General features: G+C 43.8%; 1 protein-coding gene across 3 annotated transcripts in view; it reads left to right on the top strand.

Moving 5' to 3' along the window:
* The first annotated feature begins 308 nt into the window (after positions 1 to 308).
* spon2b (spondin 2b, extracellular matrix protein) overlaps positions 309 to 23,621 on the top strand; it is a 35,482-nt gene continuing 12,169 nt past the window's right edge. The window contains exons 1-3 of one of the 3 annotated variants that reach the window (XM_041192008.1): positions 309 to 392; positions 2,793 to 3,011; positions 7,311 to 7,534. In XM_041192008.1, coding sequence (XP_041047942.1) covers positions 326 to 392; positions 2,793 to 3,011; positions 7,311 to 7,534 — 510 coding nt within the window. In that variant the 5' untranslated portion in view covers positions 309 to 325. Of the gene's footprint in view, positions 393 to 2,001; positions 2,022 to 2,147; positions 2,310 to 2,792; positions 3,012 to 7,310; positions 7,535 to 23,621 lie in introns of those variants that run through there. The other 2 variants (XM_041192025.1, XM_041192015.1) reach the window with 2 other exon arrangements.

The raw sequence follows: 23,621 nt of genomic DNA on the forward strand, positions 1-23,621 counted from the left end.
TGATTTTATCTGCCAATTTTTTTTTCGTATCCTCTCTTTTGCTTTCCTAATTTCTATTTTTACTTCACCCTTATACTTTTTATACTCCCCTAGGCTTTCTACATATTAAATCTTTTGTGACTGTCATAAACTCTCTTTTTCTTCTTCATCTTGGATCGTTTGCTCCTGGATAACTGTTACATCTTTTAACTTTTTCTAGTTCTGATGAAAGGTCATTGACGCTTATTCCCTCTTCACAGATGCTGCCTGACCGGATGAGTATGTCCAGAGTTTGCTGTTTCCCTTTGCAGATTTCCGCCGTATTTTATCTTATGTTTTAAAATTAATGCGTTTCCCCAGGTTGAAGTCGTGTATCAACAAAGGTTTCTGCAAAAGATCACACAATAATCCAGGTAAACAAGCGCAAAGCGATCGATCTTTCAGGCACAACGGCAGGGCGGGGCGGGACCAGCGGTTTAAAAACCTCTTCCTGCGAAATCTTTAAACCTGAACAACAGTCACTCGACACGGGAACAGAGTGAAACTGGCCAGGTTAAAGGCGGAAGCGAAGTCTCAACACGGCTTTGGGACGGCCGCATCGTTAACAACTCACAGCAGAGACATCCGCTGAGATTTTAATAGTTCCTAATCGTGTCACATAATCCCTTCCAGGACGTAACGCTTGCTTTCCAAAAGTGAAAATCGACTTCAGGCAGTAGTTTTAAAACGATAGCTCACACATACACTCCCTTGCACAAAAATGCAACGCACTTCGATCAATTTCAATGTTTATTGAACGTAGTGAGAATGTCACGTCTCCGAGGAGACACGTCTATGTTTATAACTTAAGAGACGAGATCCATACTGTCTTATTTCCAGGAGTTTAGCTGGAAGAGTTGCTTAGATTTTTTGTTAGCTCTTAATTTGCTTATACTCTACATATTGGAGTGATTCAGGATATCGGTAATCAGTAATGATTCAGGATGAAATTAAAGGCCAAATATTCTCAGTGGCGATTCAGAGTGGAACTTTACATAGCATAAATTAAAGACCCCACGAAAGTCTGGCTAGTTAATGGCCTGATGTGTTAATGAGCACCCCCAAAGCCCCCTCCCCCTCACAATCAGGAAAGTTCCAAGTCTAATCGCTGGTTCCTGTGCAGTTAGCTGGTCTCAGTCGGGGACTGTAGTGAAGGTCTTATAATGAGCCTCAGGAACTCTGTATTAGCCCGGGGGGGAGAGTCGGGATTCCTGCTCCTGGTTGTCACTAATTATCACCTCCCCCTTTCCTCTCAGGGAAAATCTATACCTGTGAAGGTTGGCCAAAGGTAAAACAGATGTGGTTCCCTTTGTGATGAATTGCTAGGCGAGTGAGCTTCAGATTGCTGGCCTGGATGGAAGTACACGCCCCGATAAGCCACTTTATGAGGAACTGAATAATGGGCTGTTGCTGGAGGGGTTGTGAATGCAAGCTCAGTACAGGCGTCTGCGTTTGCCACGAGAGCCAGTTTCGACAAGAAAACACGTTTTAGTCTCGTTCCCCCGGGTGCGCGGATACGTTTGACAAGTCAATCCTTTCGATATCAGTAACAGCTGTTAGTACGGTTTACTTCGGGGCCAAATGGCTGCTCATAAAAGATTCAGTCCAGTTTTGAGAGAATAAAGGTGCTAAATGATAGACTGGCACAGAATCATAGAGTGATATAGCTCGGAAGGCCATTCGGCCCATTGACAATGAGCTGAAAATCTAGTTACAGAAATAATTATCGCAATGCTCCTTGACAGTGGACCAAAACCTCCAGAGACCAAATTCTTCAAGGCTGCTGGAATTGATGTCACATTGGGTTTAACGTTTGGTAGAATTGATTTTTTTTAATAGGCGGTAGGTGTAGTTTCTCCTCTACTGATAGGCTCACTATGGAACTCATTAGCTTTCATAGTTCCTGCAGCCAGTTTCGTAAGTCTACATCTCCAGAACAGCATTACAACAGTTTTAAGGCGGTAACTAACTGCTCTGGACCACAGATGATCTATTGCTGTTGGGTGATTTACGTTTTTACAATCTCTAGTTTAGACCTATCAGTGTCAAGGATGCTGTAGGCATCGCACAAAGCGGGAGAAATATTATCTAATATAGTTAAGTATCTTTAAATGGATATTATGGCGTGCCCACCCTTAAATGTGAGGTCGAAAGGTTACAATAATCGTTCGACTAACGAGAACTCAGTTGAAGCATAAATAGCCAGTCTGTTACAGTCGATTTTTGCAGAGGTCCCGGTCCCAACACTGTTCAACACCTGCAAGCTGTGACAATTGCCAGTTCAGCATTCAGTGAGTATGCAGTGCTGCACTGTTCTACTAGAACATAAAACAGTGCAAGGACACAAGAGCTCAGTTATCAGATACTCCGTGTATTTTCAGCAGATCTCCCTCATTAGCTCTTTTTCTCTTATCTATTCTCTGTACTTTTGAGAAAAAACATATTCCACACCTTACGAGAAGCGAGGGTTTTCTTTTCCTACACTCCCTTGTGTTAATCTCTGGTAATGATCTTTATAATATGTGAATTAACACCAGTCTCCCTGCTCTTCAACAGGGTGAGTTGTTAGTTAATTTAGACTTTAGTAACACAATATATACTAAAATATCGTTCCGTACAGAAGTCAGCGTCAGCAGTAATTTTAACGGTGAAATGTAATTCTTTTTCGGGAAGTGTTAATTATAAAATTAATCGATGATGTAAAAATGTCTTAAATAACACTCCCTTGTGATCATACTAACCCTGTCTCTTTTGTTGCTTCCCTGCAACCCTAGAAACAGTTATGGCGATGTGTAAAGTGTGTAGAGTTTTGGGGACGCTCTTTGTAACGGTGCTGGGCTGCGTGCGGTGCTTACCCGTGGATGGAGAGCCTCTTTGTACGGCAGGGGGACGAGCCAAGTACAGCCTCATCTTTACGGGCAAGTGGAGCCGCACTGCCTTCCCCAAGCAGTACCCGCTCTACCGGCCCCCGGCGCAGTGGTCCCCTCTGATGGGTAAGTGTTGCTCCCTTTCAGGGTATACGCCGGCAGCTCCGAATGCTGCGTGCTCAGTCTGACCTGTAAGCACTTTAGACTTCAGTAATGTCACTAAACTGACAAAGAGCCGAGCCCCTCAGCTCTAAAAAGACAGATGGATTGTGCCCGGGGCTTCGATGGGCTCGACTGCCTCTAAAACCAGTTTTAAAGTTAAGTTTTTAATAAGGAACGTTTTCCCCCCTTTTTCTCAATTTTAATTGAAACATTTCGCCCAATAATCCCTCCCCTCCCCTAACAAAGTGGGCGCTGCTCCTTTTTTTAGTTGAAACTTTTTAGTTTGGGGATCGCACTGCCACCTGGCGGACACTTCGGCTTAGACAAGAGAGGCAGTTGCCCTCCGTTATGATGGGGCATGCTGGCTTGTTACTTTAAAGGGCGTGTATGTCGAGAACTAATGTGTTCTTTAAGCCTCCGAAAGATGAACTTGCCTCTAAAGAAAATGTTTACCTTTATTTGCAGCCGCACTTGTCATTTTGTAGAATATTGTAATTTTAATTGTTCCTTTTGAAATAATTAAATGGTTACAGCATTCGACCCATGGTGTCTATGCTGGCCCTCCTGAAGGAGCAATTCAGTCAGTGCCCTTGCCTTTTCCCTGTAGCCCTGCAATTTTTTCATTTTCAGATAATGATCTGATTGACTCTGCCTCCACCGCACTCTCAGCCAGTGCATTCCAGAATTTTTTTTCCTCATGCAGTCATTTCTTCTTTTTGGCAATTACTTTAAATCTGTGTTCTCCAGTTCTCCATCCTTCCACCGTTGGGAACAATTTCTCCCTGTCTACTCAGCCCAGATTCCTCGTGGTTTTTTAGTACCTCTATCAATTTTTCTCTCAACCTTCTCTTCAAGGAGATAAGTCCCAGCTTTTCCAGCTAACTGAAGTTCCTCATCCACAGAACTATTCCTATGAATCTTTTCTGCAAGTTGCAATGGTGCAAGCTGTAGTATGACATTAGTTGCTTTCTTTCAATGAGAAACGTATTTATGGCTTTGGATGGCTTTTTTTTGAAAAGAAAACTTGAAGGAACCAATGTTTGGTGCAGCCATCAACCTAATTACCCCAGGGCATAGGATGTGACTGCTTCTGTAAACTTCTAGCTAAATCTGAGAAAGTAAACACTGCTTTTAGCACTTGTAAAAAAAAACACTAGAGACTGGACTGCTGCACTGTCTTTCAGATGAAACATTAAAACCAAGGACCGGTCTGCCCTCTCTAGTGGATGTAAATATTAAACGTAGAAACATAGAAGCTAGAAGCAGGAGTAGGCCATTCAAGCCTGCTCTGCCATTCGTTATGATCATGGCTGATCATCCAACTCAATAACCTGCTCCCGCTTTCTCCCCGTACCCTTTGATCCCTTTCGCCCCAAGAGCTATATCTAACTCCTTCTTGGAAACATACAATGTTTTGGTCTCAACTACTTTGTGGTAATGAATTCCACAGGCTCACCACGCTCCAACATCAGGCTGACTGGTCTATAATTCCCTGTTTTCTCTCTACCTCCCTTTTTAAATAGTGGGGTTACATTAGCTACCCTCCAATCTGTAGGAACCGTTCCAGAGTCTATAGAATCTCGGAAGATAATCACCAATGCACCCGCTATTTCTAGGGCCACTTCCTTAAGTACTCTGGGATGTAGATTATCGGCCTTCAATCCTATCAATTTCCTCAACACCATTTCCCGACTAATACTGATTTCTTTCAGTCCCTCCCTCACTAAACCCTGTGTTCCCCAACATTTCTGGTATGTTATTTGTGTCCTTCTTTGTGAAGACAGAACCAAAGTATGTATTTAGTTGGTCAGCCATTTCTTTGTTCCCCATTATAAATTCCCCTGTTTCTGACTGTAAGGGACCTACATTTATCTTCACCAATCTTTTTCTCTTTACATACCTATAGAAGCTTTTACAATCAGTTTTTTTGTTCCCTGCAAGCTTAGTAAACAGGTTTTAAAGTCCATTTGAATGGAACAGCATCCATTTTAATAAGGAAGAGATTATTGGGTGAAATGTACATGCCAATGCCCTCAATTAAAAATGAGGAAGGGGAAATGTTCTTTTTAAAAAGTTAACTCTATGACTAGTTTTAGAGGCACTCAAGCTCAGCAGAAAGTCCTGAGGACAATTTTAAAGAGCAGGGGAGTTAGCCCCGGTCTCCTAGCTATAGTGTAATGGGTTAATAGAACAGATATGCTAATAAGTGATGTAATGATGATGCATCAGTCACATCATGTGGTAGACTCTCTTGAGAGAGAGGATGGAATACACTGTGAATGGGAGAAACATAGTTACTCTGCAACTAGCATTAATAAACTGGTTTAAAGCAAGTCCAAGAGTAAGACTGCCGTCTATCTAGGGAAGATGATTACAGGTACACGTGACCTAAGAATCACACCAGGAGTCTGCTGATCATCAGTACAGAGCACTAGTTATTACCTGTATCCTTCAAATATCCTTCAAATATCATTAAAAATCAGATTTTCTGGTCATCATCATGTTACTGTTTGTTGGAACTTGCTGTGTACAAACTCGCTGTATTTCCTACAACAGTGACTGTATTTTAAGTGTAGTTCATTGGCTATAAAGTGCTTTTGGATGCCTGAGGTCATGAAAGGCACCGTATAAATGCAAGTAATTTTCTTTTTTGCTCCTGGGAATTCCCGTGTAGAACCTCCACTCAGTCTCTCTGATGAGAACTGTAATGATAGGCAATCTTTTAGATGCATTACCATCCTTTGCTTGCTGCATTTGTACTTTGCTTTGTTTTGGACTATCTCACCCTCTCTGACCTTGTTTGTCCCTGTGATTGTTGCTGTTAATTTACTTTAATCTATCATTTGAAATGGTTTGTCTACCCTTGCTCCTTTCTGCATGCATCTCATTGGGATAGTGAATCTCTCAAATCCCAAAGCTTTTCTCAGGATTATCTCTTTCGGTTCATGGTCAGCCTTCGTTTCCAAAAAAACTGTTGTTGGATATAAATAGAATTTGGTTGGGGGAAAAAAATACAGTTTGTGGAGTGAGACACCATGGCCAGGATTTTACGGCCCTGCCACAGCATGTCTTCCCGCGGTGGATATGGTAAGCAATTTAAATCTCCGTTCAGTATGGTGGGGCCGTAAATGGGCCAGGATTATTTTCTCGATGGGGACCATAAAATCAGTTGTGAATTATATCATCCACACTTGAGGCTCAATGAAAATAATTATTCCATCTTGCTTGCATCTGAATGGATTTTTTGTATCTTTGCCTTTTAAGGTAAGAGAAAATGCTCTATGCTCAACATTTGTGCACCCTGAAATACTTGTTTAAGTCCCGAAGTTAGTTGATACCAAGTAGTGGGAGTGGGGAAGAGAAGACATGATGTTTGGTAATAGGGTTATTACCTGATGTCAGTAAATGCAGTTTATTGTGGTTTTCATTTATATTCCCATAAGGAAGCTATTATAATGCACTGGGGAAATATTTAGTTGTTGGCCTTGGTTCAGTAGCAGCACAGAAGGTCCCTGTCTCAGTGTTGGACTTGATGTAATCTTGGGTATACTTCAGTGCAGTCCTGAGTGGATGCTGCATTGTCTGAGGTACCACCTTTTGGATGAGATTTTAAACTGCGGTTCCATCTGCCCCCTCCAGGTGAAGCGGTTTAACTGGTCACTTATTTCATTACTGTTTGTGGGGCCTTGCTGTGTGTAAATTGGCTGCTGTGTTTTTCTACATGACAACAGTGATTGTTTCAAAATTAACTCATTAGACATGAAGTGCTTTGTGATATGCTGAGGTCATGAAAAGTGTTACATAAGCACAAGTCGTCTTAGATACCGGGGAATAAAGCATTGGTGGTTATTTTGTAAAGCTGTTCTCAGTGAATGAACCAAAAGGTTGGATAATCCAGTTACTCCCTTCAGGCGCCTGCCACCACACTGCACCCACCCCCACCCCCCCCCCCCCCCCCCCCCCCCCACAATTTTTGCTCTCCCTTATCTTAAAGGCAGCCTTAGTCAGGTCAAATTGACAGCCTGGCACAGCCCCATATTTCTACTACAGCTGAGACAGCATTGAATCTATCACACAGACTCCCTGTGTCAAATTTACAGAATGACCATCGAGTAATTTTATTTGTACACATTGTTCACTCTGTGCACGTGGTGGTGTAATTATGCTTTTTTTCTTCTGGAGTTCAGTATCATGTAATACTTTATTTTGCATAATTGAATAACTCACATTTTTTTTCAAAATGATCCTTTCTTCCTGAAACAGTGGTTACCCACAGCAGCGACTACCACATGTGGCGAGTGGGTGAATATGCCAGCAATGGAGTACGGGAATTTGCAGAGAAAAGTGAGGCATGGTCTTTGATGCGAGAGGTGGAAGCATCAGGAGAGAAAATCCAGAGTGTCTATGGAGTTTTCTCGGCACCAGCTATTCCCAACGGTATAGAACAGACCTCAACTGAATTTGAGGTGCTTCCCAGGCATTCTCTTGTGAGTATCCACTTAGCTCTGTTACTCAGTCATCACTTGGCCTGTAATGTAACCTACTTGGAAAATGTTCCAACATTTCTGAATTAATATTAAAACATTCAATTGAATTAATGTAAACTTGCTTAATAAGAAATTGTGTTATTGTTGGGAGACATAATTTTATCCTAGAATGGTAACAGTATAGAAGGAGGCCATTGGGCCCATTGTGATCATGCTGACCCACTAGTCCCACTCCCTTGCCCTTTCCCTCACAGCCCTGAAACTATTTTCTCCTTGGACAATTATTGAACTATTAATGGTATAACCAAGCAGAGAACTGGATTACACACAATGGAAACAATTATAATTTTGGTTGATGGTGGAAAAAGGGTGTCATCAAATTATACAGCATGGTCATTTTTGTTCCTGGAAGTCCCAGGTTGGGGAGGCAGTGGTGTAGTGGTAATGTCACTGGTCTAGGAAGCCAGAGATGCAGGATAATGCTCTGAGGTTCAAATCTCACCATTGTAGCTGGTGGAATGTAAATCCAATTAATAAATCTGCAAAATAAAGCTAGTCTCAGATTTGGTGTCCATCATTGATTGTTGTAAAAATTCATCTGACTCACTAATGTCCTTTTAGGGAAGGAAATCTGCCATCCTTACCTGGTCTGGCCTACATGTGACTCCAAACCCACAGTGGTTGACTCTTAAATGCCCTCTGAAGTGGCCCAGCAAGCCCGTCAGTTCAAGGGCAATTGGGGATGGGCAACAAATGCTGGCCTTGCCAGCGATAGCTGTGACCCATAGAAGAATAAAGGAAAAAAAACACAAGACATGGTACATAATGAGTGGCCAGTTCAATGTCACTCATTTTACATTATTGTGAACAATTAGTTATCCCCAGTGTATGTATTCCCCAGGATTCCTTATAAGATCACTCACTGAATCAAATCACTTGGCCTATTTATTCTAGTAGGAATGAGGAGACAAACAGAACCTATCCTTACAATAGGAGAGTGAAGTCCTTGCAGATCAAAGAGAGATATTCATCAGTAAATTATTGGAGAAATATAGGCCAGAAAGTTCACGGGATTTTTCTGCTGACTGTGCGGAGTTAAGCTAGGCGGCGATAGGGGCTCTACACTTGCACTGATCCCTGCTGGAAATGGGAATGAATGGACACTGGGTGATGGTGAGATACAGTGCTGTTACAATTTTTGTGGGGCGTTGGTAGGTGGTGGTGGGGGCAGTGTGGAGGGAGGTGAGGGGGGTGTAGTGAAGATAGGTTGATTTCTTTTTGGCTTTATAGGCTCCAAGATAATAACCCTGCCAATTGAAAACTTGACCTAAGCCAACCTTCTGTGGTAGATGTGGCAGCCAACTATTAGAACCAGGCGGACTCTCAGTACTTCACAGAACTGCTGATGATTGAATATCTAACTCACTAATAAAACCTGGAGTCTACATCATCCCTGGGGATTGGAATGCTTTCCATTTGGTTCCTGTCAACCCTGCACACTAGTGCTCTAATGGACAATAATGGGAAGTTTTCCAATACTCCACATCAACAAGCTTCTGGTTTTAGTATGCAGTATCTGAGCATAACCTACATCCACATTTGACTCCTAGGTTTGCTGGGCTTGGTAAGTGGGGCATGTCTTATGGGCAGAGAGACTGGACAAACAGAAATTTGACGTAGATTTTTCAATTGCTCAGTTTGGAACACCTCAAACATTTTGCTAAGCTCCTTTGCATGCAAGATACCTGACTGGTCAAAACAAAAAGCCCACCCATTATGGAAAATGCCTGTTCTGAAGGTGCAATTGAATAATGACATAGGCGGCCAGTACCAATAGAATCTTGTGCCGACTTGTAAGATTTGATCAAGGATCACAGAGAGGTTAGAGTTTTATCAAGGAATGACCAGTTCAAAGAAAACAGACAATGATAGTAGATATATAACCCGTAACAGATGAGAATGGTTTACCAGCCACTGCCTCACTTTGGAAGCTACCCTCTGCCTGCCTTTCTTCCTTTCTTGACTCCTCATTTATACAGCTTTATTTTAAGGACCATTGGACACTGCACATCAATCATTTAATTATGTTTCAGTAGATACCCTCCTAACTTAGGCTCCCGACTCAGGAGATCATGCCTTCGCTTTTTGCTTCTATGGACGTCGTGGGAAGAATTTTATGGGCCCCCACTGGTGAGTCTTCAGGCAGGGGATGGGGCCCATAAAATTCCCTGGGTGGTTTCCTGACCACTTACCTCCTTGCCCCTGACCTGTCAGAAATTTTACAATAGACCAGTTAATGGTCTCTTAAAGGTAGCTTCCTTTCCCAACTGCAGTTGAGGCTGGTGGGAGGAGATTAGGAACAAGGGGGTGGGAAGTCTGGCTGGTTACCCTGCTCAGGTCTTGAGCGGGAAGGTGGGGTGCCACCCTCATGGGTCCTCTTTCCTGAACATGAGTCCTCTCCAAGGTCCCACTTGTGCCTCCCAAGTCCCTGCCATGAACCGTACAAAATAGGAGCCTGCTCTGCCATTCAATAAGACCTAGCCGATCTGTTTGTGTTTCAAGTTCTATATTCCCATCTAACCCCCTATAACCTTAGTTTCTTGTTAGGCAAGGAAATCAATCTACTTCTGCCTTAAAAATATTCAGTGACCCCCCCCCCTCCCTCCGCTCCCCCCCCCCCCCCCCCCCCCCCCACCTCCACTGCCTTCAGAGGCAGACAGTTGCAAAGTCCTCAGAGAAAAAGTTAGACCATAAGAAATAGGAGCAGAAATTAGGCCATTCGGCCCATTGAGTCTGCTCCGCAATTCATCATGGCTGATAAGTTTCTCAACCCCATTCTCCCACCTTCGGCCCGTAACTTCGTAACTTTTGATCCTCTTACCAATCAAGAACCTATCTATCTCAGTCTTAAATACACTCAATGACCTGGCCTCCACAGCCTTCTGTGGCAATGAATTCCATAGATTCACCACTCTCTGGCTAATGAAGTTTCTCCTCATCTCTGTTCTAAAAGGTCTTCCCTTTACTCTGAGGCTGTGCCCTCGGGTCCTAGTCTCTCCTACTAATGGAAACATCTTCCCTACCTCCACTCTATCCAGGCCTTTCAGTATTCTGTAAGTTTCAATCAGATCCCCCCTCATCCTTCTAAACTCCATCGTATATAGACCCAGAGTCCTCAAATGTTCTTCATATGTTAAGCCTTTCATTCCTGGGATCATTCTCGTAAACTTCCTCTGGACCCTCTCCAGGGCCAGCATGTCCTTCCTGAGTTATGGGGCCCAAAATTGCTCACAATATTCTAAATGTGGTCTGACCAGAGCCTTATAAAGCCTCAGCAGCACACCTCTGCTTTTATATTCTAGTCCTCTCGAAATAAATGCCAACATTGCATTTGCCTTCTTAACTACCGACTCAACTTGCAAGTTAACCTTAAGAGAATCCTGGACTAGGACTCCCAAGTCCCTTTGCACTCCAGATTTCTGAATTCACTCCCCATGTAGAAAACAGTCTATGCCTCTATTCTTCCTACCAAAGTGCATGACCTCGCACTTCCCCATGTTGTATTCCATCTGCCACTTCTTTGCCCATTCTCCTAACCTGTCCAAATCCTTCTGCAGCCTCCCCGCCTCCTCAATACTACCTGTCCCTCCACCTATCTTTGTATCATCTGCAAACTTAGCCACGATGCCCTCAGTTCCTTCATCTAGATCATTAATGTATAAAGTGAAAAGTTGTGGTCCCAACACTGACCCCTATGGAACTCCACTGGCCGCCATCCTGAGAAGGACCCCCTATCCCCACTCTCTGCCTCCTGCCAGACAGCCAATCTTTTATCATGCTAGTACCTTGCCTCTAACACCATCCTCCTCTCTGTCCCATAAGTGCAACCCCAAATTTTAAAACAGTGTCCCCTAGGTCTGGACTTCTCACAAGAGGAAACATCCTTTCCATGTCCACCTTGTCAAGATCTTATATTATTCAATCAAGTCACCCCTCACTCTTCTAAATTCCAATGGAAAAAAGCCCAGCCTGTCCAACCTATCCTTATAAGACAACCTGCTCATTCCAGGTATCAATCTAGCAAACTTACCCTGAACTGCCTTCAATGCATCTACAACCATCCACACTTGCCTCCATCCTAGCTCCTGGCTCTTTACTCTGGGGATGCCTGTGGTCCCATCATTGACCACCACTCCCAGTGGCATTGCTGGGACTACAGAGCTGCCGGCCACTCTGATTCGCTGGCAGCACTTGAGGCAGGGCTTCCTTCTGAATGATGGGTGGAAATCCAGCTTTCAGCCAATTAATGCTCCCTAAATGGTTGTGGGAGAGCTGACATTGGCAGGAATGCATTCCCCGCTGACTTTTTAATGTGGTGGGATGGGATACATGCCATCTGAAAATTTGCCACTTGTTAGTTTCTCCCAGACATATTGTTGGATATGTGGATCATGAAGCTTCTTTCCTCTTTCAGATCAGTGGTGCCTACAAGAAGTTTCTTTGACATATTCTTGGCCATGTGATGGGCCCTTGTTCAGTGGCAGACTGTTAAGAGTTCTCCCTTAACTAGCTTGCAGTTCTTTTATGCTACTGTTTCTTACAATCCCCCACTTTATTGACTTCTCACAATCAGCTCCTGACTAACTTAACCATTTCTAAGTTATTGGCCTGTGTCCCTAGCTTGTTAATCAGTGACTGCGTGTAACACAACAAAATTGTTAGAATCATCAACACAAGCATTTGACCTGACACTAAAATAAAGCAAGCACTCTCAGGCTGTTTGGCTAATGTTGTAGACTGACTCATTTTTCTAGATTTTGGAATTTCTGGAAAACCTGTATGATATCTAGTGTTGATTTTAGTGCCTCCCATAATTCTTAACTTGACCAGACCCACCCTCATTCATCTTAGTCAAAATTCCTTTCAGTTGTTCCCTCAGCCTGTGATGACCCATTTGCTTTGGAAAATTTGGCCAGGATTTTATGAATCCTCCTGCCCGGCAGGATATTACGGTGCCACCAAACTGAACGGAGATTTAAATGGCTCGCCACATCTGCCGGGGCAAGACATGCCATGGCAGGGTTGTAAAATCCTGGCCATTGTGTATTTTCTTTTTGTGCAATGTCTCCTTTAAGACCAAAGTGGACTGGGGAGTATTCTGAGAGTAAATTGGTCTCATGGTTCTGACATCATTAGGTTCTAAGCAATGCCCATGTGACCTCATGGGTATGAATAGCTAAGAAGCAAAGGGTAAACAGAAAGCTAACTGCAGTGGTGTTGGATTTTTTTTCTGCCTTTTTGTGGCAGTGTGTCCAGGACACAGTTGAGAATTGTCAGAGGAAACAAGCTATGTTTTCTCCGAATGGAACAGTTTTCTTTTTGGCAGTTTTTGAGCAGAACCTTGTGGTGAACAGGTCTCTAAGAATAGAACAGAGACAGTGTTACTGTGCGTGTTATACAGTTGAGAAGGACAGAGGGGTGAAGACAGGAGGAGCAAGGGATTGTGGATTGGACAAGGCCTACTGTTGCTGTTTGTGTTGCCAGGGCCCAGCAGATCATTTAAAGGGGTCGGAAAAGGGAGTCTCTGGTAATTCTGTGCCATTAGGACTGATCTGACCCAAATGAAAAAGGGGTAATAGACACGCGTCTTGTCAGTGCTAACCATATTCAAGTACTTTGGACAGGATACAGCAACTGATGAATGCAACTGAAGGGCTGAAACAATTATGGGAAGTCAGAGATCTTACATAGCAGAGGCCTAGTTGGAAAGACTGATTGCATATGATACCTCATTGTGCAGGAAGTAATGACAGTGCTTGTAACTATGGGAGGCATACTTCTGTTGTAAGGGCTACTTAAAGTGAAATTTACCTATTTTCTTTGAAATAGTCATCACTATCGTTTCCAGCATTCCTTTCCAAAAGGTCCTGAACTACCTTTGCACCATTCTGGTGTCGAACATCTCATGGGTGTGAGGATGTTCATGGGATATGGGCATCGCTCACCAGGCCAGCATTTATTGCCTATCTCTAATTGCCTTTTGAGATGGTGGTGAGCTATGTGCTTGAACCGTGCAGTCCATGTGGTGTAGGTGCACCCACAGTGCTGTTAGGGAGGGAATCCCAGGATTTTGACCCAGTGACAGTGAAGGAACGGCGATATATTTCCAAGTCAGGATGGTGAGTGGCTTGGAGGGGGACTTTCGGGTAGTCATGTTCCTATGCATCAGATGCCATTGTCCTTCAGAGGAGGCAGGGATGGATCATCCACTAGGAGGTCCCCAGCATCACAGATGCCAGTCTTCAGCTAATTTGATTCACTCCATGTGATATCAAGAAATGGCAGAAGGCAGTGGATACTGCAAAGGCTATAGACCCTAACAATATACCGGCAATAATACTGAAGAATTTTGCTCCAGAACTTGCCATGCCCTTAGCCAAGCTGTTCTAGTACAGCTACAACATTGGTATCTACCCAGCTATGTGGAAAATTGCCCAGCTATGTCGTGAACACACAAAGACAAATCCAACCTGGCCAATTACCAGGTCCCATCAGTCTACTCTCCATCAGGAAAGTGATTTGGAAGTTCCCCTCCAAACCACTTGCCATCCTGACATGGAAATATATTGCTGTTCTTTCACTGTTGCTGGGTTAAAATCCTGGAACTCTCTCCTTAACAGCACTGTGAATGTACCTACACCATGTAGACGGCAGCTCACCACCACCTGTTCGAGGGCAATTAGGGATGGGAAATAAATGCTGGTTTAGCCAGTGACGCCCACATCGCAAAAATGGATAATAAAAATAAATGGTAGCAAGTGTGGGATTGGAAGGTGCTGCCTAAGGAGCGTTGGTGAGTTCCTGCAGTGCATTTTGTAGATGGTATGCACTGTTGCCATGATAGTGGTGGTGGAGGGAGTGAATGTTTGTGAATGGGGTGCCAATCAAACAGTTTGCTTTGTCCTGGGTAATGTCGAGCTTCTTGAGTATTGTTGGAGCTGCACTCATCCAGGCCACTGGAGAGCATTCCATCACACTCCTGACATGTGCCTTGGAGATGGTGGACAAGCTTTGGGGAGTCAGGAAGTGAGTTACTCGCTGCAGGATTCTGAGCCTCTGACCTCTTGTATTTGTATAGCTAGTTCAGTTTCTAGTCAATGGTAACCCCCAGGATGCTGATATTGGAGGTGTCAGCAATGGTAATGCAATTGAATGTCAAAAGGTGACAGGTTTTCACTTGCTGGAGATGGTCATTACTTGGTGTGGTGCAAATGTTGCTTGCCACTTGTCAGTCCATGCCTGGATATTGTCCAAGCCTTGTCGCATTTGGACATAGACTGCTTCAGTATCTGAGGAGCTGTGAATGCAGCTGAACATTGTGTCAACATCCCCACTTCTGACCTTCTGATGGAAGGAAGGTCATTGATGAAGAAGCTGAAAATCGTTGGGCCTATGACACTACCCTGAGGAACTCCTGCAGTGATGTCCTGGACCTATGATTGACCTTCAACCACAATCATCTTCCTTTGTGCTGGGTATGACTCCAACCAGTCAATATCTCACCACCGCGCCCCCCACCAACCCACCCAATTCCCATTGACTTGGGCTCTTTGTTGGTTTCCTTATCACCTGCCACAGACCCAGTTTAGCAGCCATGTCCTTTAGCTTCCGTCAGTAGTGGTGCTACTGAGCCACTCTTGGTGATGGACATTGAAATCCCCTACCCTGAGTACATTCTTGCCACCTTCAGTACTTCCTCCAAGTGGTGCTCACATTGAGTACTGACTCATCAGCTGAGTGTGGGTAATATGTGATAATCAGCAGGAGGTCTCCTTGCCCATGTTTGACCTGAGACTTCATGGGGTTTAGAGTCGATGTTGAGGATGCCCAGGGCAACTCCTATCCCACTGTATACTACTGTGCTGCCACCTCTTGTGGTGTTTGGGACATTATCTGTAAGGTATATTTCTGTGAGTAATACTAGTCAAGCAACAGTCTGACATAATCAGTGAGACAGCTCTCCCAATTTTGGCACAAGCGCCCAGATGTTAGTAAGGAGGACTTTGCAGTGTCGACATGATTGATTGAGTTTGTGTTGTTTCTGGTACCTAAGTTGATGGTGGTGATCCATCCGATTTTCATTCCTTTATAGACTTTCTAGCAGTTTGATACAACTGAGTGACTTGCTAGGCTATTTCAAGAGAGTATTTAAGAGTCAACCACATTGCTTATAGTCCTGAAGTCACAGCAGATTTCTGTCCCTAAAGAGGCATTATTGAATGATGGGTTTTTAACAACAATCGTTAGACTTTTTAAAATTCCAGATCTTTATTGATTGAATTCAAATTCCACCATCTGCCACAATAAGATTGAACCTGGGTCCCTGGGGCATTACCCTGGGTCTCTGCATTACTAGTCCAGTGACTATACCACCACACCATTACCTCCCTTGTTGTTTAATCGTCCTGCTTCTCTTACTACCCTTTACCTCATGTTATTTGCACCTGCAGGACATAATGGTTTCTTAGGTTAATACAAAGGTAAAACAAAATATATATGGGTATATGTTTAAAGATATTCATGGGATTATAGAGAAACAGTATTCTAACATCATGAATCAGCCCTTTTGAAAGAGAGTAGGAGATAAAGTTGGTGTTCAGTACAACAGATACTCTGATATGCTCCACTCATTGCAGAGTCTTGCTTGACGGCTACACAAATTGGAGAACTGGGTGCAATAATAAACACACTCTGTTCCTGTTTAACCAGTCATTGATTTTGACTAGAGCATTGGGACACCATAAATCAGTCACACTGACCTCCGTACCAGATTGTCTACTCTGCACGCCTGTTGAGTCTCTTTTTGGGGGAAAAAAATGTTGATGCATTTTTCGTTTTATTTGTGGCTTTGTGCAAGATTTGTCTGATGGTATTTCTATTATTAATGGAACTTTTTTTGTAAGCTGTATTTTAAATAACGTTTTATGTGAGATTAACTGCAGAACATAACCTGCTCTCCAATGCTTATGCATCAAAAGGAAAATATGAATTGTACTAACCTTATCAATGAAGCTATGCTGTTCATTCCTGATCCTCTGATGCACATTATTGGTTTTGAAATTGCCAATAAAAACTAGCATTAGAAGTCCTTAGAAATATCAAAGGATGTTGTTCATCACTCTTGCCTTCAAATTTTCAGGAAAGATTTGGTTTCCTCTTGGTAGTATCTATCCACATATTGACACCCCATTTTATTTTAGCACTGAGACTAGGTTTTATCATTTGGACTCAAACGTCTGCCCACTTCAAGGCATCCTATCTCTTTTGGATTCATGAACACTAACATGGAAGCTAGCAAAACAGCTAGCCCTACCAGCTTCCAAAAAAAAAGCTGTCTCAAAAAGAAACTGATATCTCAAAAATTGTTCTGAATATTAATTGCTGATGTGGTTGGTAGAAGTGTAGTTGGGCATGGGTTTGTTATAGATTTAAGTGTCAGATATACTGAACATTCCCTCACTTAAAAGTGGAAAATTGTGACATAAATTGCTGGGTATTTCCCTTGATGTTTCATGTGGCGAAGTTGTGGCATTTTGTGACTGTGGTTGGTGCTTTGTTGCTAAACATAAAATGTTTAAATACCGCAGTAACAGCAGTTGTTTTCTCCCCCATCTCCTCAGTCACACTGTTGCTCCTCTTCCTTTCCCCCACCCTCACATCCCCATTCAAGTTGGCCTTTGTCCCCTCCCCAGTTCACACAATTCTCAACCGTTTGCGGCCCATCTCCCATGCATCCACCCTCACCCCTTCTCCTCCCTCCCAGAAACATGATAGGGTCCCCCTTGTCCTCAATTATCACCCCACCAGCCTCCGCATTCAAAGGATCATCCTCCGCCATTTCCGCCAACTCCAGCATGATGCCACCATCAAACACATCTTCCCTTCAGCCCCCCTATTGGCATTCCGTAGGGATCGTTCCCTCCGGGACACCCTGGTCCACTCCTCCATCACCCCCTACTCCTCAACCCCCTCCTATGGCACCACCCCATGCCCACGCAAAAGATGTAACACCTGCCCCTTCACTTCCTCTCTCCTCACCGTCCAAGGGCCCAAACACTCCTTTCAAGTGAAGCAGCATTTCACTTGCATTTCCCCCAACTTAGTCTACTGCATTCGTTGCTCCCAATGTGGTCTCCTCTACATTGGAGAGACCAAATGTAAACTGGGCGACCGCTTTGCAGAACACCTGCGGTCTGTCCGCAAGAATGATCCAAACCTCCCTGTCGCTTGTCATTTTAACACTCCACCCTGCTCTCTTGCCCACATGTCTGTCCTTGGCTTGCTGAATTGTTCCAGTGAAGCCCAACGCAAACTGGAGGAACAACACCTCATCTTCTGACTAGGCACTTTACAGCTTTCCGGACTGAATATTGAATTCAACAACTTTAGGTCTTGAGCTCCCTCCTCCATCCCCACCCCCTTTCTGTTTCTTTCCCCTTCCTTTTGTTTTTTTCCAATAAATTATATAAATTTTTCTTTTCCCACCTATTTCCATTATTTTTAAATATTTTTAAATCTTTTATGCTCCCCCCCCACCCCCACTAGAGCTATACCTTGAGTGCCCTACCATCCATTCTTAATTAGCACATTCGTTTAGATAATATCACCAACTTTAACACCTATGTGTTCTTTTGTTTTGTTGCCTGTGACATCTTTTGATGATCTGCTTCTATTACTGCTTGTTTGTCCCTACAACCACACCAACCCCCTCCACTTCTCTCCCCCTACCCAAACCTCCCCCCCCCACCGCCCCACCAACACCTTAAACCAGCTTATATTTCACCCCTTTCTTGGATTCACTCAAGTTCTGTCGACGGGTCATGAGGACTCGAAATGTCAACTCTTTTCTTCTCCGCCGATGCTATCAGACCTGCTGAGTTTTTCCAGGTAATTCTGTTTTTGTTTCACACAATTCCTGTCTGCTCCCAAATTTGTTTTTGCTGACAGGCTCTTTCTGCCCTTCATTACATGAACTAATTTTAATAGATGGAAAAATAGATGGAAAGCATCCTGTTATGAGATTCTGTACTGCAATTGTGAAGTGGTAAATTGGCCCCATTTTTTTTTTTTTGCTTTCTCAAAAGCTTCCTGGGGCAGTAAGGGAGGCAGGTAGGCTGGTACCAGAATTTATTTATTTTTATTCGTGCACATTCAGTCGTTCGAACCCACCAACATCACAGTGCAGGTCTTTAATTTTTTTCTAAGAGAACTAATTAGAGATTAATTGGAATAGATATAGATTTGAATAGAATAGATTTGCTTTCTTTGCAGTTACAAACAGGAATTAAATCATGTTTTCAGTTTTGGATGAGATGTTAGCATGAGAATTCTTTGTTTGAAAGGGCCATTGTTACCATGGTAACTTGACTTCCCAGACATGGGAAGGAACATAGGAGCAGGACTAGGCCACTTCACCATGTTTGTATAGAGATGAGTACAGTAATGAAATGATATGGCATCACCTTGCTCACTCGCTACTGCAATGTTTTTATACACTGCATTTCCGGAAAACAAAATTGCTTTGTAGAAGTTTTTGGTGCAAAATGCATATAATTCTGTTCTTGTTTAAATACATCCCGATAATAAAATGATCCATACCTTATTTTTGCATGTGTGCACTGTTCATGGATAATGAGTAAAGACCATCATAAACTGCTTATCTATTTCTGCATGGAAGTCTGGGCCATCACACGACAAGCCAAAATGGAAGCTCCAGAACTCCGAATGACAATATTATATGTAAGAATCACATCTTCAGAACCATCCACTGTGCTTGGGCTCAATTTTTATTCATCCCTGTCCATGACAGGCTAAGAGGCAGAAGCAGCAACCATAGGTTTTCCTACTGAAGTCTTTGAAAGCTTTCAAAGATTAAATGGGAATACATGGAGCCAAGAAGCTTGACTTTGAAGATGAATTTACCAAGTCTATGCCCCAAAATTAAACATGGCATAAATCATATGGTTAAATTTAGTGCTGATTATTAAATTGACCATTACATTGAGACACAAATGTAGCATCAGAAGAGAGCTCTCCCTTTCCTGGAAAAGGGTAATCTCTTTCCATGAATACCAGAAACTGATAATATTGCATGTCAAACCAGTGTTTTAATTTTTAAGACTGTTATGGAATGTGTGGAAGTAAAAGAGATGCATAAAAGTTGAGCCCAAGCACAGTGGAAGGTTCTGAAGATTGGTGATTCTTACATATAATGATGTCATTTGGAGTATTGGAGCTTCCATTTTGACTTGTCGTGTGATGGCCCAGACTTCCATGCAGAAATAGGTAAGCAGCTTGGGCTGAGAGGAACTCCTACCACTCCTTACCAGCAAGCAGTGTTGTAAAGCACATTTCTTATGGATTCAACCCCTCTCACCTCATTAAAAAGCACCGTGTTAGTTTTCACAAGTAAGTTGACAACTCTACCTAATGATCATCTCTCAACTCCTCCACTGTTGTTAAACTCTCAGACTTGCATATCCAACATCCAGTACTGGATGAGCAGAAATCTCCTCTAATTAAATACTGGGAATTCTGAAGCCATTGTTTTGGTCCCTGCTCCAAACTCCATTCCCTAGTTATTGACTCCATCTCTTTCCCTGACAATAGTCTGAGATTAATCCAGTTTATTCCCAATCCTTGGTATCACATTTGAATTTAAGATGAGCTTTTGACCATACATTTGCAACGTCTCTAAGACCGCCTAATTCCAACTCCATCACATCTCCCAGTTTTAGTTCATCTACTCCTACTGCTTCAATTCTGTGCCCTTAGCAAAGCTGTTCCAGCACAGCTACAACATTGGCATCTATCCAGCGATATGAAAAACTGTCCAGTTATGTCCTATCGACAAAAAGCAGGACAAATTCAACTCTGCCAGTTAGCACCTCATCAATCTACTCTCAATCATCCAGCAAAGTGCTGGAAGGGGTTGTCAACAGTGCTATCAAGTGGCACCTGCTCCCTGGGTTCCACCAAGACCACTCAGCTTCTGACTTCATTACAGATTGGTCCAAACATGAACAAAAGACCTGAACTCATGAAGTGAGAATGACATCAAGGCAGTAGCTGACTGAGTGTAGCATCAAGGAGCCCTAGCTGTGAACGGGGTGGGGAAAGCTCTCCACTGGTTTAAGTCCTACCTAGCACAAAGAAAGATGGTTATGGCTGTTGGAGGACAATCACCTCCGTTCCAGGAAATTGCTGCAGGAGTTCCTCAGGGTCGTGTCCTAGGCCCAACCACCTTCAGCTGCTTCATCGATGAATTTCCCTCCATCATAAGGTCAGAAGTGGGGATGTTCGCTAATGTTCACTATTTGTGACTCCTTGGATACTGAAGCGGTGCGTGCCCATATGTAGAAAGACCTGTTCAATATTCAGGCCTAAGCTGATATGTGGCAAGTAACATTTGTGCCACACAAGTGCCAGGCAATGACCATCTCCAACAAGAGAGAATCTAACCATCTCCCCATGATATTCATTGGTATTACCACTGGAGGGGAGGGTGGGGGGGGTTTAACCATTGACCAGAAACTGAACTGGACCAGCCATATAAATTCTCTGGCTACAAAAGGAGATCAAAGGCTGGGAATCCTGCAATGACCCTGGTACAGGCAGTCAGCAGCACCTAGAGAGTGCGAGAAGACAACCCTGAGCCAGGCAGTCAGCTGCACCTAAAGAGTGGGAGAGGAGGATCTAAAGAGCAGAAGTTTACCTGTGAGGGGGCGGAGCAGCTGTATAAAGAGTGGGAGCGGAGTTTACCTATGAGGGAGCCGGTTCTCACCCAGACACTCGGCGGTGCTGGAATTCGAAAGGACTAACGTCAGGACAAGGGAGAGAGCTGATTGGTAGGTGGTAGTGGGTAAGTGTTTTTTCCCCCACTTTAAAGCGACATTACAGAAGGTAAAACTCTTAAGAAAAAATAAATAGTTTTCTACTTGGCTTTTATTTAAAACAAACAAAATGAATGGCAAGGGAGCTTGGTCCCATGTGTTGAACAGCCTGTAGCACATAGGAATTCTTAGACAGTCCTTGTAGTCTGGATGACCACACGTGCAGGAAGTGCCACCGGCTTGACCAGCTTGAGCAAAGAGTTTTGGAGCTTAAACGTCAGCTGGAGACACAGCGGAGCATCCGCGAGGCTGAGGGTTACTTGGATCGCACATTTTTAGATATGGTCACTCTGCAGTTTAAAGAAGTGTAGTCAGAGAGGGTATGGGTGAGCACCTGTCAGAAGAAGGGAGGCAAGTAGTCGGGAAAGCCCCAGAGTGCGTCTCACTCAAGAATTGTTTTTCTGTGTTGGCTCTGGCTGCACTCTCCAGAGGAACCTTCACCCTTACCGTTTTCTAAGTTCACGGCACTGGGTGGCTCAGCTGCACAAGGCAGGAGGAGTAAGAGCGCAAGAGCAATAGTGGTAGGGGACTCAATAGCAAGGGGTGCAGACAGCTGGTTCTGTGGCTGTAGATGTGACTCCAGGATGGTGTAGCCTCCCTCTTGCCAGGATCAAGGATGGCTCAGAATGGCTGCAGGGCATTCTGAAGGGGGAGAGTGAACAGTCAGATCATGGTTCATATTGGTACAAGTGACATAGGTAGGAGGAGGACCTGCAACATGAAATTAGGGAGCTAGGTAGCAGATTAAAAAGCAGGTCCTCAAAGGTTGCAATCGCTGGATTACTCCCTGTGCCACATGCTAGCAAGTGTAGGAATAGGAGGATAGAGATGATGAATGATTGGCTGAAGAGATGGTGCAGGAGGGAGGGCTTTGGTTTCCTGGATCACTGGGTCTGTTCCTTGGGAAGGTGGGGCCTGTACAAGTTGGACAGGCTTGCACCTGAACTGGAACGGGACTAACGTCCTTGCAGGGAAGTTTGCTAGTGCTGTTGGGGGGTGGTTTAAATTAATTTGGCAAGGGGATGGGATATAGAGTGGGGGTACAGTAGGGGGTGGTGCACCCGATAGGCTAGAGAGGGAGAAACTTTTCCCCTGCAGTGGAGGTGTTGATAACTAGGGGGCATAGATTTAAGATAAAGGGCAGGATATTTAGAGGGTGGTTGGAATCTGGAACACACTGCCTGAGGGGCTGGTAGAGACAGGAACCCTGAAAACATTTAAGAAGTATTTAGATGAGCACTCGAAACACCATAGCATACAGGGCTACGGGCCAAGTGCTGGAAAATGGGATCCTGCCCCACAGAACTCATTTCTCGTTATCTTGACTCCCTTCTCTCTCCCTTTGTCCAGTCCCTTCCCACCTACATCCGTGATTCCTCTGACACCTTATGTCACATCAACAATTTCCAGTTCCCTGGCCCCAACCGCTTCCTCTTCACCATGGACGTCCAATCCCTCTACACCTCCAACCCCCGCCAGGATGGCCTTAGCTTCTTCCTCGAACAGAGGCCCAAACAATCCCCATCCACCACTACTCTCCTCCGTTTGGCTGAACTTGTTCTCACACTGAACAATTTCTCCTTCAACTCCTCTCACTTCCTCCAAATAAAAGGTGTGGCTATGGGTACTCGCATGGGCCCCAGCTATGCCTGTCTCTTTATGGGGTATGTGGAACATTCCTTGTTCCAGAATTACCTGGAAAAACTCAGCAGGTCTGGTAGCATCGGCGGAGAAGAAAAGAGTTGACGTTTCGAGTCCTCATGACCCTTCGACAGAACTTGAGTTCGAGTCCAGGAAAGAGTTGAAATATAAGCTGGTTTAAGGTGTGTGTGTGGGGGGGTGGAGAGAGAAGTGGAGGGGGTTGGTGTGGTTGTAGGGACAAACAAGCAGTGATAGAAGCAGATCATCAAAAGATGTCAACAACAATAGAACAAAAGAACACATAGGTGTTAAAGTTGGTGATATTATCTAAACGAATGTGCTAATTAAGAATGGATGGTAGGGCACTCAAGGTATAGCTCTAGTGGGGGTGGGGAGAGCATAAAAGATTTTAAAATATTTAAAAATAACGGAGATAGGTGGGAAAAGAAAAATCTATATAATTTATTGGAAAAAAAAGGAAGGGGGAAACAGAA

Source organism: Carcharodon carcharias, chromosome 1 (assembly GCF_017639515.1).
Source record: "Carcharodon carcharias isolate sCarCar2 chromosome 1, sCarCar2.pri, whole genome shotgun sequence".
NCBI lineage: Eukaryota > Metazoa > Chordata > Chondrichthyes > Lamniformes > Lamnidae > Carcharodon > Carcharodon carcharias.